General features: G+C 40.9%; 1 protein-coding gene across 22 annotated transcripts in view; it reads left to right on the top strand.

Annotated features, from left to right (window-relative positions):
* The window catches only part of afdna (afadin, adherens junction formation factor a), a 63,587-nt gene that overhangs the window by 27,642 nt on the left and 16,371 nt on the right, over positions 1 to 19,574 (top strand). For 16 of the 22 annotated variants that reach the window (XR_015713216.1, XM_087805246.1, XM_087805247.1 and 13 more), the window contains 13 exons: positions 355 to 605; positions 2,639 to 2,708; positions 3,325 to 3,395; positions 3,485 to 3,552; positions 4,501 to 4,706; positions 5,844 to 5,864; positions 7,422 to 7,567; positions 8,234 to 8,328; positions 8,418 to 8,683; positions 9,573 to 9,716; positions 9,781 to 9,979; positions 10,344 to 10,447; positions 12,731 to 12,811. Coding sequence is in view for 21 of the 22 variants with exons in the window: in XM_087805246.1 (XP_087661372.1) it covers positions 355 to 605; positions 2,639 to 2,708; positions 3,325 to 3,395; positions 3,485 to 3,552; positions 4,501 to 4,706; positions 5,844 to 5,864; positions 7,422 to 7,567; positions 8,234 to 8,328; positions 8,418 to 8,683; positions 9,573 to 9,716; positions 9,781 to 9,979; positions 10,344 to 10,447; positions 12,731 to 12,811 (1,722 nt within the window). In the remaining variant the exon portion in view is untranslated. The remainder of the gene's footprint in view (positions 1 to 354; positions 606 to 2,638; positions 2,709 to 3,324; positions 3,396 to 3,484; positions 3,553 to 4,500; positions 4,707 to 5,843; positions 5,865 to 7,421; positions 7,568 to 8,233; positions 8,329 to 8,417; positions 8,684 to 9,572; positions 9,717 to 9,780; positions 9,980 to 10,343; positions 10,448 to 12,730; positions 12,812 to 19,574) is intronic. The other 6 variants (XM_087805264.1, XM_087805262.1, XM_087805249.1 and 3 more) reach the window with 1 other exon arrangement.

Genomic DNA, 19,574 nt, shown 5'->3' with positions numbered 1-19,574 from the left:
TAAATATTTAAAGGAAATGTATTTTTTTTTAATGAATTGCATTCACAGTAATTTGGATTATTCTTTTATAATTGAATTGTTCATTTTCCATTGCAAAGCTCGTTTAAAGTGAACTTTTGTAAACTTCAGCTCTAAGTGAATTAAAGACACAATACTGTGATAATCTGATGTTTCAACAGCAAACATCAACCCACAGATTATAATTTTGTAAGATCCAACTTCCAGGCTTCCTTAAAAATTATTGAAAACCTGAATCTAAATCTATTGTGAATAGAAGTTTAACAAATGTGTTTCAAAACTGTGGTCATTAGCTGTTGTTCCCATCAGTCCTGACGTCTTATTCTCTGTCTTCAGCTGCTCGGTCCAGGAATCCTTCCTCACCACTGCAACCTGACGCACAGCGAGGGCATGGTGACGGTGACTCCCCATGGCCCGGACGCGGACACCTTCGTCGACGGGCAGCGCATCGCCGAGACGACCATGCTGCGTTCAGGCTCCACCCTACAGTTCGGCTCGGCACACGTCTTCAAGTTCGTGGACCCGATGTTCGACCAGGGCGGCAAACGGGAGCCGGCGGCGATGATGCGGAGCAGGCACAAGTCCGGGTGAGAGAGCGAGGCCAAGTTTTCTTGCGTCTGCTGCTATTTTTGTTTTTGGGAAAACAACATGTTGTTATTTTAGACGGAGGGAGGAGAGTGTGAGGTTTTTTAGTTGGCAGGCAGAGCTGTGGATGAAGGCAAGAGAGGGAGAAGGGACGGCTGAGAAAATGAGAGGAAGAGCAGAGGTCCAGGGTTATGGCTGACAGGCCGCCCTCTAATCTGATCAGCGTGCTCCGGGGTGTGGCCTCCTTTTCACACGCTGACACGAGCGCAGAGCACATCAGATAAGAGTCCGGGAATGATGAGATCCAGCAGAGAAGCAGCTTTTACTTGGATTAAATGACTCACAGGGTGACTGAAGCTGCTTGAAAGACGTAAGTCTCTTTGGAGAATTTGCTTGTTTTCCATTTGAAAAGATAAAAACGGTGACTTGATGTAAGCGGACGTTCATGATGAGAGCGAAACGGGAAGAGGTTTGGATCTCCACAACCACAGCATGCAACAATAATGAGGACACGTCACACAAGTGACATTTTGTTGCTCAAATGATCCTTTTTTTGGACTAACGCCAACGTTTGGAGGTTGAGCTTTCAAAATCAAGCAGTTGGAAAAATCCATTGCGGAAGTCGAAGACAGCGTTAACTTATTAAACAATTGAAGCGTGTGTGGGTTTCCTCCCCCATGACTCCAACTGTCCTCCAATCTCATTGCATGTGTGAGTGGGTCGAATATAGTTCCTGTCTTTTCCCCCCCAAGTAGCCGGCATGATCTCTGAAATGACTTGAATTTCAAGTGAGAAATCTGCTAGAATTATGGTTTATAATTGAGACTGAAGGACCTTTTATTAACCGGCTAGTTTTAATAGAACAGTAAAGAAACAATATAAATACAATAAACAAGTCCTCCCTCATCCCCTACTCTACCACATAACACACTTTTGTGTTTATTCTTCAAGCACAAGTTTATCTCCCATCAACTGGAATAGAAAGGAATCCCATTGATAATCTGTTCCATCAATAAAAGTCTCTAGAATCCTTGAAAAACAGTGTCTCGACAAGTAGAGGCGCTCTTTGTCCGCCTGTATTTGAGGCGCTATGTTTTTTTGCTGCATCTTGAACGAGTGTTGGAAGTTTTTAACAAAACAAAATGACTTGGTCGGAAGGATTTCGTCTAAATTACAATACTCCTGGACAGAGGTTATACTGAGAATTAACTTGAATCTTTCTGACTCGCTGTCGCTTTCTCTTCGTCGCCCCCTGTTTACACTCAAAACAAGCACTAAAGGTCAGGATTGCATTGCTTTTGTGTCTAAACAGAATGGTCTGAGCAGGGATTAAACACAGTATGTGCAAAACTTGTGGAAGTATTTGTGAGCGCCTGCTATGTTGTGATGAGTCATGTTGAGGACACGGACTAGCTGGACACTAACTCAATAATCTGACAACATGTGGGCGTTTGTAGTTTCCTGGCTTTAATCGGTAGCTGCTGACAGGAGACCGGTTTATCTGTCATTGTGGTTGAATTAACTTTTAATTCAGGGTGTTTGAGCATCTTTCAAGCAGCCTGTGCTTCCATAAACACCCCAGACGGCCACTGTTTATAAACCAGGACGGCCAGGTCTGACACAGGGCAGACACTTTAATTAGACTATATTTAAACTAAACTAATTGAATTAGTTCAAGTTCTGTAACATTGTGTGTCAGAGTTGGAGGGTTGGCAACTCGCGGCAAGTCAATAAAAGTGTGTAATAAAGCTGAGTCCTCATGGTCGTTGGTTGCTTCCATTGATGTTTCCAGCTTGTTGACCCGCCTCTCTGCTAATAACCATGTGAAGCAGAACGCTTTTAAAAGACTGTCAGTGAATCGGCTGCACTGAAACCAGAGCAACTCATCTCCGGCTGTCATTTGACTGCAAAGCTATTGAGTCTAAAGCAAATAATCAGTTTGCATGCGAGTCACTGTGAAACCGCGGCAGCACTCATGCCTCCTCGCCGACGTCCTCGTCGTTTGTTCAACCGCTTCTTCCTGTCTTCACTGCAGAAGCGTACCCGAGACCACTTTTGATCTTCACGGAGACGTCCACACCGGAGCTGCCCTGCCCACGAGCAAGGTAACCACTTCACTTGTCTGTCGCTCCAGAGTATCACTGCCTAACGTTTGTGTTCTTCTCTCTTGTCTTACTTTCTTGACAAACATTTCCTTGCACTTCAATTATATGCATTTCTTTTTTTTGGTAATTCATATTTTCTTAGTCACAATATTTTGTTATAAAAAGGAATTTTAGCCAAGTGAAAGATGACAATTTGTTTATAATTGTATTTATTGATTCCAATTTTTTGGTTTATCAAAACAATCTTTTTAAGTGACAGGAACACGTTCTTGAATTATCTGCTTCATTATTACTTCAATTTATTTCCTCTTTTTGTCAGTAAGTTAATTTTCATTATATTGAATGTATTGGTTTTAAATGTTGGATAATGGATTTATAAATTAATGTTTATCAAGTAGTTTTATGCCTTAAAAATCCCAGATTATTTTGTTAAATAAATGCATGTGTTATTGATTTGCCTTCCGCCTTTGATTGTCCTTTGTTCTTTGAAGTGTTAATGTTCAAAGGTGTTTTGTGCTTTGAGTCCTTGTTAGACGCATCTACATGAAAGACTCGAGTCATAAAGGTTTTTAGTCGCAGCAGAGTGTGACGCTTGTGTTGTCTCTCATGCGGACAGAGCTCTGGAAAGCTGGAGATGGAGCGAGGGATGGTCAAACCCATGATCCGGGGAGAGATGCAGGACAGCAGGTCACCTCTTTTTCCTCTTCGTCCTCCTCCAGATTATCCTCATCTTCTGAGTATTAATCGGTATCTGCTCTGTTCATAATTGCTTTCAGGTCTCAAGACAGTTTGTCAGAGCGGCCGGAGTCGACTCTGCCGGCCAGCATCGAGTTCAGAGAGAACTGTGAGTATCACGCGCTCGATAACTGGAAACTATTGAGTCACAGCTTCATTTTAGATCTGATGATTCCACTCTTTCACTGTGGGGAGGATTAACATGTTTGTCCCGTAGTCTTTTCATTTGCTGGTTTACTCAATTTTACTTGTAGTCCAAACAAGAATATGAACATTAAACTTAACATATTTAATATGGTTAATACTTTGGTTACTGGCCTAAATATAATATACAATAGTTTCTATTCTTCATCATTTTAACTTTCAGTAAAAAAATCTTTGACTGCGTCTGTTTTATTTATATTTCACATTTTCTTTTGACTTAAATATTCTTATAATTTCTCTTATTTTGTATTTTTTTGTTCTTGAGTGAATGAAAATATATCCCCATCTCATGTCTGATTTTACTTTTTATGGTTAACATTATTTTTGTTTATTTTCATCTGGTTGTGATTTAGATTTTTCTTGAACTCTTTTAATAATTGGATTGTCGTAGTTATTCAGGTCTTTTCATTTAACCACAATTCATTCTACCTTTTTTCCGTTTTGTTTTCAAAGTCTGTTTCTTTCATTTTTTATGTTTAAGTTTATTTTTCTTTCTTTAACATACTGATTTCTTCTCATTAGTATATCTGCTTTATATTGTTAATCACCTTAAACCAAAATGAAAAAGGTGAACTTTTGTGATGCCTTCAGTTTTGTCCGTCATCATGTTTAAAAAGTCACTATGTGAGTCTCTTACCCACGATGCATCTTTGTGGACTGACTGGAAGTGACTGTAGATTTGTGTTTATAAAGCCGTGAAGTAATACAGCTGTTCGACTTCCCTCTGAAGCCACTCACTCTCAATCCATGTAACATATGTGCAGCTGACCAGCATAACGTTTGAGCTCTATGAGATGAGAAATGTTCAGCTCATGTCTTAGATTCATTCAAACGAGTGTGTTTGCTCCTCCAGCTGAAGACACCTTCCTCTCCGCCATCATCAACTACACCAACAGCTCCACGGTTCACTTCAAGCTCTCGCCCACGTACGTCCTGTACATGGCCTGCCGCTACGTCCTGTCGCCGGTCTACCGGCCGGACATGTCGCCATCAGAGCGCACACACAAAGTCATCGCCATCGTCAACAAGATGGTGAGCATGATGGAGGGAGTCATCCAGGTCAGTACCACCATCTTATTTTTACCTGTTTTTAAACTATTTTATCGTAGTTTCTGTCTCGTCCGCTGTTGCACACGATCATGTCGGTTACATAGTCAGTTCTGGGGGATCTCTCTATCATCCAGTGTCAGGAACTTTGTATTTTTACCAAGTGCTTTTCTTAGCTCACAGAAGAAAAGGAAGATAATTATGGTTGGCTTGTCCAGTTCCTGAAATTTATCGTTTTAAAAACTAAGGGGATTTTTTATTTTTTATTTGGAATGGCCTTATTTACAGTTAAAATATACCATTAACTAGTGAGAAGTTTTATATGTTTCTGATCTAAAAAATAAATAAATAGAAAGTTGGATAAAAATTTGTATCGAAAAACTTTAATCTTAAAATTACTCAAAAGTATATTGAACCTGGGAAGCAGTTTATTGTTTTATATTTTATTAATTCAAATGTTGTTTCTGTGATTTAAATTTTTATTTTTTTATTCAGTGAATGCATTTTGGTTATTTATGTATCGAGTACCGACTGAGGGTAATGTTCATAATGAAAAGCTACATTTGTTAATAAAAGCTTTAAATCATTCATTTAATTATTTATACTATTAATGTTTCCACTGTACAAGATTTTACTGCTCGCCACACTTGCATTTTTAATCAAATGTCTGCCCGACCATTAACAAAGACACCACTCAGAATGTTCCTGTTCTCAGTTTGAGGATCAATGATTCATAATTAATGAGTGCTTTTTATTTGTTAAGCTCTCAGCCAGTGCTTCGCTTCACTGAGCTTTTAGCCAGTGTTCAACCACTCTTGTATTTAAGCAGACACAGAGCAGATCTTTTATTTCACTTCCATCAACTCCCCCTTCAGATGAATCACCTCAAACTGCAATGCTGTTACGAATTCATGAAGCGTTTCTGATTTGATCCCTAGCTCCCCCTAGCGGCCAGACCCCCCCAGATCTTGTAACGTCTTCATCAGTGACAGACTAATTCACTGCGGCTTTACATTGTCAATCATGACCATGTGTGTGTCGTAGTTCGTGTTATCCATGCTGTAGCCGTTGATGTGTTTTCTCTCTGTCCTGTGAACGTATTATCCTCTTCCTCCTCCTCCTCCTCCTATTCCTCCTTCTTCCATCCAGGAAAGTCCTGAAGGGGATCAGGTAGGATAGCACACCATGATATGGCTGCTACAGACTCGTGTACATCTCTTTTATTTTCTCTTCTTCTCTCTTTCTTACTCATGATGGGTGATATGAAGAGTAATTTTGCCTCCCTGAAAATGCCCTTTATTTTCCTGTAGTCGTCATATTAATTTAAGATGTTGTTTTGTTAATTATTACAAATAAAGAAAAGGGGCTACTGTTGAAATACCAAGAAGGCTAATAAAATACAATATAATATTAAATTGTTTTCTGAAAGATGGATGTAAAAATTAAGAAGATAACAATATTTAGTAATTGTTAGGAAGAATGAAAGATATTAGAAAAGGTTAGAAAAGTCATTGTCCCAAAAGAAAACAAAAAAACCCTAATTTCTTCCAGCACGCTTAAGTTGGCTTTTAAAACCTAATTAAGCATTTATTTTTATTTCAAGCGTTTTTAAAACTATCATGTAAAACACACATGACCCACTATTGACCCTTGAGGGACACCAGATCAGAAGCAGGTTTAATCATCAGGTTAGTGTCATAAGCAAAAGGCTCATATTGCTCATCCTTAGGTTTCTCATCTCTATCCTCCTTCCTCTCCTCTCCTCGGCTTCCATCTGACCAGCCTGTCATTGTTGCTGCTGCTTCATGTTCTCCACCCTAACGGATATATAAACTAAACCTCCTCCAACAGCCGGAAAACTAAGCAGCAACATCAACCCGACTAATTCCATTCAGCTTCCCGGACCTGCCTGGTACTAAAAACAAAAATAAACGCAGCGAAACCAAAGCAAACACTCTTGACCTCCCTCATCTGTCTTGTCTGAGGTCCGACTGTAGATGAGAATCCCTCGTGGTTCCTCCACCTCTTCTGCTTCACGTCTTCGACCATTCAGTTTTGTTATTTTGGATGTGTTTGGCTCCATTTTTTTCACTCTCTGGCTGTTACTGAATGATGGGTTTTGTCTTCATGTCTTGATTTGTTCATGCATTAACAAGTGCAGGGAAGCGAGCTTCGTTCCACCTGGCACGCCTGGTATATTAACCAATCGGCTCGTCAGACACTGACCTCATACATGTTTTGAAAAGCATCATAACTTCATGTTTAGTTTGACTGTGAGCATGTGTATGAGGTTAGATCAGTTTCTCACAGAAGGAAAGGAAGAGAAGGGATGAAGCAGATGATGAAGCTCAGTCAGACGTGCGAGCATGATGGTGGTCGTACTATTATGGGAAATAAGAGCTGAGAAATGTTGCTAATGTTGTGGTTAAACAGAGGATAAGTCTGTCTGTCTGAGGACCTGATGATCTCACCTAAGACTGGTCATTATCGTCCGTCGACAAACTCATTGATGTGATTTCATTCCGACTGACGGCAATGACCACTCTTCCACTTTTCCCTCTGAAGGAGGTTACCGGGCAACGCAGGGCATGAGTCTTTCTCTGATGTAACAACCGCTCCTTCTGGCTGCCGCTCAAACAGAAACACCTGCTGCCGTCGCCTCGTCTAACCCCTCGTTCTCTGGCTCTTAACCACTCGCTCTCTGTCTCTCTGGCGTCTCGCGTACAGAAGCAGAAGAACATCGCAGGAGCGCTAGCCTTCTGGATGGCCAACGCCTCCGAGTTGCTCAACTTCATCAAGCAGGACCGAGACCTGAGCCGGGTCACGCTGGACGCCCAGGACATCCTCGCCCACCTGGTCCAGATGGCTTTCAAGTCAGTTTAATTAAAGAGAAATTAAAAACTATGTTGTGTCTATTGAAGACCAACTACTATAATAGATGATGATAATAAGGAAAATATTATTTTATTTTGAAGCTATTCAAAGGAATAATGCAATATCGTATTGATGAGAAAATTGTTGTTTGCTTTGGCATAAAAAGAAAACCAAGGTTTTTAATTTGAGAATGTTCCGGATTCAATTTGTTCCTGCTCAAAAGAATCTCCTGCCATAGATGGAGGAACAAAATATACAAATATTGTTACTTTATTTTAAGGTTTGTGAATAAAAACGAATGTTTTTATTTGAATTTATGAAAAGATTCACAAGAACAATAAAAGGATCAGGATTTTGAAAATCAATTTTTCTCTACCTTGATTAAATAATGAATATGGAAGTTTAGCTATAACTTAAGGAATGAATAAATGTATAATGAAATCAGACTAAAACAGAAAAAGGATCTTTCGTATCAAATTATTAAACAACTGTCCCATGTAATAAGAATTGATTGATTAGTTGTGTAATTGAATATTAAAAGAGACATTACGTTGTTTCAGACACTTTTTTATATATACTATCAGCAACATTGACCACAAAAAGCGCAGTAGAGTTTTAGGCATGGATATGTTTCTCCAGCTAATGCGTTGTATTAACATCTGCAGGTTCCTGGTCCACTGCCTTCAGGCGGACCTGAACAACTACATGACGGCCTTCCTGGACGACCCGGAGGAACATAATCCACAAAGACCCAAGATCGGTAACCATGAAGGCATTAATCCATTTCAGTCGTATTTCAAGCTCCACCTGTTTTCCTGTCGTGACTGTATGAAATGTTTGTTGTTCCAGAGGATGTCCTGCACACTCTGACCGGCGCCATGTCGCTGCTGCGGCGCTGCAGAGTCAACGCCGCTCTGACCATCCAGCTGTTCTCGCAGCTCTTCCACTTCATCAACATGTGGCTCTTCAACAAACTGGTGACTGACACCGACTCTGGACTCTGCTGCCACTACTGGGGGGCCATCCTCCGCCAGCAGCTCAGTCACATCGAGGCCTGGGCGGAGAAGCAGGGTCTGGAGCTGGCGGCCGACTGCCACCTCAGCAGAATTGTCCAGGTGGGGACGTCGACAGGTTTTACGCGTCTTAATGCGGTGAAGGTGTGAGTCGTGTCTGCTCGACTTGAAACAGTTCTACTTGTATGATGGAGCTACAGCTTAGTAAACTGAGCAACTGAAGTCTATCTTGACTTAGTAAGTACATTTTGTCAAGGGCCACAGTATAAATACTGTGACTGTTCAAGGGGCCCTCAAACCAACAGAAAGAAGAAGCAAAATCTTCAACAAAAAAAAAGAAAAGTTGATGTTTTTACCATGACACTTTATAATCAAGCTGAAAATGCAATTGTTATTTTATTATATATGATAAAAAATATAAAATATGATAAAAGCCATGTTTTTTTCATTCCTTATATAGGAAGGAAAGAGGAAAATAATTCCTTGACCATCATCTTATGGAGTTGTTGTATGTTGAAATGAATAAGACATTTTTTTAAATTATTAGTTAGCAATAAGAGGCATTTCTACATGATCTTACTTTGACCTCATGACGGTCACATGATAACAGTCAAAGGGCTGCAAGTGGCCCCCGGGTCTGGTCTAGCCGGAGCCATACTGTGTTTTTCTGTAATTCTTATTTGTATTTAGTGATCCCTTATAGAGCCAAGTCCTCCGGTAACTCTCAAGAATAAGAACTTGTTGTCAAGTCATCTAAGTTCACTGAATCTCGGGGATATTTAAATCAATGACTGATCTTGGAACTGTTGCTCGGTCTTCAGTGAGGCTCAGTGGCGCTCTCAAGTGGACACATGACTACACGTCTGAAAGCCAAATAAGAAAACTCAATATTTTAACCGTCTTATTTCATAATGAATGATTAATTCAAGACGTATAAATGGATGTTAAGGTCCCTGAATCTTAAACATGTTCTGATCTATGTGTCCTGCAGGCCACCACGCTGCTGACCATGGACAAGTACTCCATGCAGGATGTGCAGAACATACACAACACCTGCTTCAAGCTCAACTCCCTGCAGCTGCATGCGCTCATGAACAACTACCACTGCGCTCCAGATGAACCGTACATCCCCCCTGTGAGTCCAGACATTCCACCGCTGCCATGTGTCCGAGTTGCGCTAACGTTGTGGGTCTCTGCAGGAGCTGATCGACCACGTGGTGGCGGTGGCTGAAAACACGGCCGATGAGCTGGCGAGAAGCGACGGAAGAGAAGTCCAGCTGGAGGAGGACCCGGATCTTCAGCTACCGTTCCTTCTGCCCGAGGATGGTTACTCCTGCGACGTGGTCCGCAGCCTCCCCAATGGTCTGCAGGACTTCCTGGACCCGCTGCTGCAGAGAGGTAATCGATGACGTCACCGTGTTAGGATCTCAGATCCTGTCTGGATGACATTTTGATATGTAGTACTAGTGGATGTGGGATTACCCTCTGCATTCATTTATTTTATTCTGCATAATTTAAAGTGTGCCTACATTTTTAATGTTAGTCGCTAAAACACTCAAAAAATGTTCAAAAAAGTGCTTCATCAATAGTTCTATTCTGTCCAAGTGTTTTATTTTTAGCCAATAGGAGGCGCCATCCTCCACATTGATATTTGAAACAATGCCCAGGCATAGTTATATAAGTTTGCTATGATGGATTTGATGACGTCTATTTTCTGTCTAAATTGTTTGAAAATGAAAATTGATTTTTCTTTCAATTCCAGGATTCTGCCGATTGACGCCACACCCGCGCGCACCAGGGACTTGGACCGTCCACTTTGAGGGAGCCGACTGTGAAAGCCACTTTTCTGCAGACAACACTGAGATGGTAGGACTGTGACACTACTATAGCTTTCTAACCTACATTATAGCGTGACCAAAATGAAAACTAATGACTAGCAATAGCTTTTTAATCCTTTTTCCTTCATAGATATTTAAATAGATAAACTATACTTGTGCTATAAGAGTGAATTCATTTTTTAATTGTAAGGGAAAATAAAGTCTAAAAAATAATAATTATCTTGCGCTAAGATCAACCGTTTGAAAGTTAATTAAAAAAAAATCAAAACAGAAAATAACACAAATACAATGCTGTTATCAGATGATTTTTAGTGATGTTAAAATTATATAGCTCATATTTACTAAACACAAACTTAATAATGTGTATATAAAAACAATATTGTACTGTAATTCTGTAAACCATAAAAAAAACGCTTTCATTAAGAAAACATTGTGTGATCCGATAAAATAATAAGAAAATCGAATTGATCTGAAATATAAGAAGAAACCAAAATAAATTGAATAAATGTATATTTTAAATTAATTAATACATCTTTCTATCATCATCTGGGCGATGAAAGAGGGACAATTGGTGCTTAAGCCTTAGATTGCAGAGATCTTTGGTAGAACATTAAGAATGTTTGAGGTTCTAGGAAATGTACTGCGAAATATGTCGTAACTTTGCTAGAAACTGTCAAGTAAAGAGTATCACGTCCTGAAAATGAAGTAAATCTGAGGCTATTGAGATTGTCACTGTTGCAACGCCGGAGAGAGACGTCGAAGCTCTATTTTTAGTAACTTTGATTCGACTTCAGAGACTGTTAGTATGAGATGTGTGTGGTCTTGCTGCTCCAAGGCGGCGATTACTGCGACTCAAGCGGGGGCAATTTTCTTCTCATAACAACCGTCATAAGCAAACGCACTGCATCCTCACACACCTGAAATGAATCGATGACAATCACACTGCTCAAGATGTGGATAGTGGAAGTGCTAAATGACAGAGTTACACACACGCACACTCGCACACACACTGCCACTTCCTCTGTAATTGGTCTGTTTATCTGCACTCTACTATTTCATGACTGCAGTCTCGACAGAGCGTCTGACACTCTAGTATACACTCGCACACTGATTAATGTTGTGTGTTGAAGCAGAGCGGGCGTGGCTCATTTGCAGCTTCCCAACTTCTGCTCTCTCTCTCTTTGAGCAGCCATTATCTCCCTGCTCTGTTGGATCCAGAGCAACCTTTTATTTTCTTAAATCCCTTGGATGTTTTTCTCTTTTTCAATATGTACTTGAGACGAAGAGGCTCCACAAAAACCTCCTCCAGCTCTTCTGCGCGACTTTTACCAAATGAGAGACTTATCTTGGAGGAGCAGTAGTTGTACTCTGAGTCTCTTCTGAATGACAGAGCTTGTATCTCTAAGGAGGAATCCATCTCTGTGAGGAATACATGTGAAAGCAGAAATGTGTCTTTTGGCTTAGCTCTTTCTTTAATCACCTTGTACTGATGTTTGTGGACATTCTCTGAATCCAGTTTTCTAGTGTGTTCGTATCGAGTCAAACCGCTTTACTTCACAATGTTATCAGGGCTCTGTATTAGGCCCTCTTTAGTTCTCCATTTGTAAACAATCGACATGTGTTCTGAGGAGTTTCTGGACGACAGCTCCGTGCAATAATGAGAAGTTGCTTCACATGACAGACAAAGAAGGTCATAAGCACGTTTGCTTTGGATGTTTCTTCTTTTCAAAACATTTTCATTTGATGTGAGAAACGTTTTTGTTTCTTTGTCTCTCCCCACCCTGTGTGTGTGTGTGTGTGTGTGTGTGTGTGTGTGTGTGTGTGTGTGTGTGTGTGTGTGTGTGTGTGTGTGTGTGTGTGTGTGTGTGTGTGTGTGTGTGTGTGTGTGTGTGTGTGTGTGTGTGTGTGTGTGTGTGTGTGTGTGTGTGTGTGTGTGTGTGTGTGTGTGTGTGTGTGTGTGTGTGTGTGTGTGTGTGTGTGTGTGTGTGTGTGTGTGTGTGTGTGTGTGTGTGTGTGTGTGTGTGTGTGTGTGTGTGTGTGTGTGTGTGTGTGTGTGTGTGTGTGTGTGTGTGTGTGTGTTTTACCATGATGTGGTTTTCATTCTTGAGTCGTTTCCAGCGACCACAGGTTCCTCTGTGGTCTTCCCCTTTCCCCCATTCCATCCCTCCCTTTTCTCATCCCTCCCACTTCTCTCTTCACATTCGGACTCTGGCGTGTTCCAGACAGAATTTGTATTTGAGCTCCAATGTCAAACCTGTCCGAGAGGTTTGTTCATCTGTTTCATCTGTGGCCTGTCTCTCTGTCCTTTCAGCCAATGAGGAAAGAGCCAGAGGTCGTCACGGTGACGCTCAAGAAGCACAATGGCATGGGCCTCAGCATTGTGGCCGCCAAGGTAAGTGAGACCCCCAGTGTGTGTCTGTGTCACTGTGTAAGTGTGTCAGTAGTATGTGTCATTTGTCTATGTCTTTGCGCATTTGATTTTGATTTACTTCATTGTCTAATAATCAAGGATGTAAACCCTTAGAATCAATGTTTCTTAGTTCATAATTTTGAATTAAATCTTAATGCTTGTATTGAGCAAAGTTTATATTTACATTTCTGCAAAAATCTATGAATTTTATGTTTTCAACAAAGAGCTTAATTCAAAATATATTTTTCTTATGAAATAAGATTTTAGTTTTTATACTATTAATTTATAATTGCTTGATTTTTTTTTTTTTAATTTTTGAATTACCAAAGAGGTTATAATATTAAAGTTGTCCAACTGCCTAAAGTGCTGAAATGTTTCTCGTTACTCATGAATTTATTTTAATATATTCCAGATGTAAACATTAGAACCGGAGAAACGTTTGTTGAGCTAAACACTGTCAAGACTTTGCAGCTAAAAATAACAAGAGTGTATTATACCCCGGCTGGTGTGTGTGGGTGGGCTCTGGTGGGTGTGGAGTTGGGGGTCCGGTGGTTGGGCGTGTGCGTCCGTCGACTCAACGCGCCGCTGTATCAAACCCACTTTCACTGTTGAGTCTCACAGATGTGCAGAGACTAAACAGTGACGCAGAGTTCTGGAGCAGAAAGTGCTTTTTCAATCACCGGACTTGAGAATCCTGTGTCTGAAGTGAACCAACAAAACACGTAGTTTTAAAGGCATCATATGATTTTGTCTTGTCAGCAACAAACTAGTTTTATTTACTACTAATTACTCATTCAATTTAATAATTCAACCATAACATTATGACCCCAGCAGAGACTTGTTGATGTTCACAAACATCTAATCGAGATTACAGAAGGTTCGTCCCCTGTGGAGAGTGTGTGCAGTGTAGCACTTGTGTTTCCATGTTGGAACTTGGGTTCCGGAGGAAATGATATCATATGTGGATGTCGCTCTTCCTGTAGTTCGGTCTGAGGAGGAAACCTGCAATTTTCCAGATGTCAATAGCCACATCTTCTCCACCAGTCTCTAGAGTGGAAAGCATTATTCAGATGTACGTTCATACAAACGCTAGCATTAGAATAACATACTGGCATTAGAGAGTGAACCTTTTTTTTCTGGTTTTCGTGCCATGAAGTCCAACCAATAGGATTCAGAAAAGTGCCCCGGATGGTTAAGATGGTTTTGCTTATGTCAGTTGATTTTATACTTACTTAAAAACATTGGTGCTATTCTGTGTTAGAGGAACAACTTTGTCTATTCAGTTGGTCTTTTTTATAAAGGTACATCCATTTTTTTCTAATATAATGAAGCTATCCTATTTGTCCAGGGAAATCAACATTAATTTATTAGACTTAGGACCCATACTGGCAAAAACTGTCTTTTTTGTGTAGATCCCCAGTATGAAGAGTTTTCATGGCGAGGTATATTTGGTCCCACATTGATTCCCAAACACAATGACATAAATGACCTTGTCCTTCTACACATTTAATCTGGGTGTCTTGGATGTAGGGGTGCTGAATAGTCGTGTGTATTGTCAAGAATCTGGCAGTACTATACATATCACAATACAGGGACAACGATAGGATATATCCTTGTTCCTACAGTATCTCAATATTTTGCATTATATTTGTAGTATTGTCCAAGAGCTTGACTCTGGTGTTACAGAATGTTGAGACCGCATGACTTTCATAACTGCTTTAATTTATTTAGAAACGAAATCGTGTCCAAAAATCAGCTTTAAAAGCCGCTTGAGTCGACTGTATCCTCTCGTTCTCAGTCATGGCTGGGGTCTCGCAGAATTTCATTGTTCCTTTAGCTGCAGAGCATGGAATGACTGCTGCCATCTAATGGCCGGAAAGTATTTGCTTTGTTAATTCACAGCTGTGAATTGTTATTATTGTGAATTAATAAACTTTAGTAAAACAAAAAATATGATTTGAAGCGAAGAAAATCAAACATGTTTTTTTTCGCGGTAATTTGCTAAGTTTATCATGAGTGACTTAAGCATGGAGTTTTCAGGAACCTTGACCACACTGGATACCTCACTGGGATTTGAACCGTCATCTGTAGCCTCCCATGGATGGAACATGTTAAAAGCACACCTGCAACAGGTGATGATCCACAGGTAGACATCAACTCTGTGGCTGAACCTGATTAAACATGGCAGGAGGTTAGTTGTTGGTCAGCATGTGCGAACACACAGAAAGATCATCTTCAGCGATTGTTCTGTTCTCTTCAGAGAGGAAATACTTTCCTGAGAGCGCTGTGATTGTTTGCGTGTGCGTGTGTGCGTGTGTGCGTGTGCGTGTGCGTGTGCGTGTGTGTGTGTGTGTGTGTGTGAGACAGCAACACTTGGAAGGAAGGATGTAGTGAGGAAACCTCCTTGTTCTGTTTATTTTCTAAAGCCGTTGTGGGAGGAGAGGAGACGGCGGTGTCTGCAGCCTGGGAACGTCAGGTAGAGTGTTAAGTCCAACAGCTGCTCGAGTGTCTCGTGAACTGGGCCGAGTTGTGTCCTCTTATGTAACGCTGTAGTAGGAGGACAGTGTAGCGGCAGCTTCACCTCATTCCGACCAGCTGTCGTCCCAACAAGACATCTCACCTCTCTGCTGGAATTTAAAGCTTTTTTTTTTCTTTTCCTCGAGTCGTGGTCGGAACACAAAAGTTCTGTTCTCGTAAACGGTCATTTTAAGCGCTCAGCCCGATGCGTCTGTAAACGCGCCGCGGTGGACGTGTCGCTGCACGTCATTGTGGTGGGATATAAAGCCCGGGTGTGCAGGTGCGGACGTCCCAGTGAGCCGGAGCAGCGGCAACATGTGGTTCTCAGTGGTGGGACGCAAAGACCAGGTAATGTGGACCCTATCTGGAATGTTTAAGAGACCTCTGTTCACATCTAGACCTCAATGTCTCCTCGCTCTTGTTTGCCGTCAGTTGGACCCATTTTTGTTTTTTGTCCCGGACTGATATGATTGTAGCCGAGTGGTGAGACAGACTCCGGCTCAGTTTACTGTTTGCTCTCCCGGCTGATCTGCTAATGGTTAAACTTGTGTACACACGGAAAAAACACTTTTGTTGGACCAGACCAGCAGGATGAAGCCTACAAATGACCTTTAGTGTTTTTTTGTTTTTCCACAAAACCATTCTTCATCAGGTTCGACAACAAATTTAGACTCTGTGAGGATGTTCATAGAGTTGGACAGGTTGAGTTGTAGTTTGAGCTTTATCAGCGGCACACATGTTTTCCACACTATTGTGTTGGACTCCACTGATGCTCTCCCTGTTGTCTGTTCGGAACACATTGTTTTTCTAGGTTGAAGTATTTTTAGTTTTTGTTAGTTTTGTTAATGCAAGGAATATTTTTTACTTCACCAAGAATTCATTAGTTTATCGTTAGTAAACTTAAAAGATCCTGACAATTATTTTCATTTTGGGAAAATTGTCCGTAGGTATGAGTGTGTGTGTGCATAGCTGTTTGTCTTTGGGTGCCCTGCGACTGACTGGCCAACTGTCCAGGGTGTACCTCGCCTCTCGCCTGGTGGACGACCGCCTTAAGCAAACAAATTAATTAATTTGTAAATTCTTTCTTGAGGCTATTGTTTCCTACAGAGCTAATGAACAAGCTAGAATGTGTTTGTGATTCAAACTGAGATGAAGTTGCTGATGTTCTTGTGAAGTTTAAATAGTGTTTGTTCGCCTCCCCGATTGAAACAATGGTCGGATAGAGCAACTGGGACAATGGGATTATGTACTCTCTCTCACACACACACACACACACACACACACACACACACACACACACACACACACACACACACACACACACACACACACACACACACAGCTGGTTTTCCTGAGAGTGTGAGGAGCAGCAGGACTTTGTATCATGTGGCTGAAAAAAAGCAGTGAGTGAAGTTGATGAGCGAGAATAGGTGGACAGAAGTTACAAAACACTGGACGAGTGCTTTGCTCTGTGGAACCCTAACCACTCCGAGTCACTCAGCTTCTTCAGCACTTCGCTCTGGACAGACGTGACTCAAGCGGTGGTTGTGGCTGGATGGAGACGTATCACCATGATCTTGTAAAAAGGGAAAAATATCTATTGCTGTTCACTGGGTATCAAATTACTGCTGATCTTTAGACCTATCCTGGTGATGTCCCTTTTAAAGTGTCTTTTTTTTACTGTACTTAAGTCTCAGCTTGTGATCAGGTTCCTGCGATAGAAGGCGGGGCTGATGACTTCTGACAAGCAAACACATCTGGTCCCACTTAAACTTCAGCTACCGCTTCTTTTTTATAGTTGAACAAACCTGCTGTGTCTCAGCACGCTCGCAGTTTGTGTTCCAGTCGGTGAATGTTTAAGTGAGTGTCCTCTGTGGCTGAAGCACTCAGACCAGATAAAGTGGCAGACATTAGCTTTACAATGTGTTTTGGGCCTTAAGTGTGTTTGATTAAATTATAATTAAAAAATAGATGGTTAAATTATTATGATCGACTGTTTCCTGTGATGATGGGGTTCACGGTGGAAGGTCTGTGTGGCAGTAAAGATGGAGTTTGAGGGCGACTCCTGTGGTTTGGCATCAACGTAGAGATCTTAACAAAACCCCTCGATATTTCATTGATAAATTAATCTTCCAAAGCTCCGCCTTGATATCAACAGATGCATTTTAAGCAATAAAAGCTCCAGATGTGCACCCCCGTTTTACAAGTTGGGCCAAGAAGCAGTTTCCACAGTGTGTCTGAACCAGCCCAGTAGTTCCTGCAGATGACACGTGAACAAACACACACATCGACAGATGTGGCTGAGAATAAAGCTGCGCTCCTTCTCTGATCGCCCTTCCAGTTTTTCAATTAAACCCCCTGATTCTTCCCCTTTTAACTTTTTAAAAGGAATTGGGGAATTCCCACAAAAGTCTTCGGGGTTCTGGTCTCGCACCCGGAACCTCAGCCCATTAAGAAGTTTTCCATTTGAAACAGACGCGCAGTGACGTCTCCTGTGATGTGCGACAGGCTTTGGAGTGATTTATGGACTCGTCTTAATGTCGCAGAGAAAATGATCCCACTGTCTTGTCTTGAACGCACTTGGATCATTGTGAGAGTTTGAGCTCTGTTGACGGATGTTGGAAATGATTCCTCTGAAGGATGGGTTGAAGAAAAGAAGCTCTGTGACAAACGAGTGCTGGAGAGACTTATGAGGGGGATTTTTTTAATTTTTTTACAGCATTGGGAAGTGAATCTAAAGATTGTGTTGCTAGATATTCGTGTAAGTAAGACTGCTGCCTTTTTACCAGGAATCACTGCTGAAATAACTGATAAGATAATGCTGAAAAAGTGGGGAAATTAAAATGGTTATCTTACCAGATTCCTGTTAAGAACACGTTATCTGAAAGCAAAGACAACTGGCAAATGGTGTATTACGGTTCATTGTGTTTTATTTACATGTCAAAAATTCCGTATTTGATATGTTTGATTGTGTTATCTGGCGATAGTAAATGTTGTTAATGCCTGTTATTGTGGCCATTAATCAAGTTTGTTTTGCCAATTAAAAAAAAACGTACAGAAATCAGGGTTAATGAAAATGCAAATATTTGAAAAGATTGGTCCTTTGAAAAAGGTATATATTATATTTTATATATAATTTACCAGTATCTTCGACAGTGGGGTCTGTCATGTGTTTTTTCTGCACTTTTATCCAAATTTGATTTATATTGTTTATGTTTTGCAGTTTCACAGTAAATGTTAAACACTGAAAGCATTTTCTTTTTACAATTTAATGTGTAATTGTTTTAATAAATCTGTCCCATCTTTACTTTAATCAAAGCAGATCTCTAGTCCTTACTTATCTAAGGTAAGGTAAGGTAAGGTAAAACTTTATTGATCCCTCAGGAGGTCTCCTTTGGGAAATTGTTTTTTACCAATAGCCAGCAATTTTTCATAAACAATAAAAAATAATACATAAAAAATAAAGTAAGAAGAACATAAAGAGGAAGAACAAGATGACACAATCTAAGTCTAAAGACAAAGACAAAGAACATAGGTCAAGGAAAAAAACAAAAAAAAAAACAAAAAAAAAAACAACAAAGACAAAGATACAAAGACTAACATGGAACAGAACATCCAGATACTTTCACTCCACTCCTGCCCCCGAACTCAGAATTGTACAATTTAATAGCCCGAGGGATGAATGAGTCCCTGAGTCTATTTGTTTTGCACCTGGGTAGGAGCATTCGTGCACTCATTCTGCTTCTCTGCTCACTGATGACAGTGTTCAGAGGATGACTGTCATCATCCATGATGGACAGCAGTTTGTTCAACGACATCCTCTCAGCAACTGTCACCAGTGAGTCCAGCTTCATTCCAACCACAGAACCAGCCCTCCCGATCAACCTGTCCAACCTGTTGACACTCCTCTTGGACACATTTCCACCCCAACACAACACAGCATAGAACAGGACACTGGCCACCACAGACTGGTAGAACATGCAGAGGAGCTTCTTGCAGATGTTAAATGATCGAAGCCTCCTCAGAAAGTACAGTCTACTCTGAACCTTCTTATACACATGGTCTGTGTTGCAGGACCAGTCCAGTTTACTGTCCATCCACACACCGAGGTACTTATAGTTGTCCACTATCTCCACCTCGTCGCCTCTGATGGACACTGGACGTGGCTTTGTCCTGGACCTCCCGAAATCCAAGACCAGCTCCTTGGTTTTTGAGGTGTTCAGCTGCA

Source organism: Callionymus lyra, chromosome 13 (genome assembly GCF_982586985.1).
Source record: "Callionymus lyra chromosome 13, fCalLyr1.hap1.1, whole genome shotgun sequence".
Lineage (NCBI taxonomy): Eukaryota > Metazoa > Chordata > Actinopteri > Syngnathiformes > Callionymidae > Callionymus > Callionymus lyra.
The sequence above is the reverse complement of the archived record's forward strand: the minus strand, read 5'-3'. Positions and strand labels throughout refer to the sequence as shown.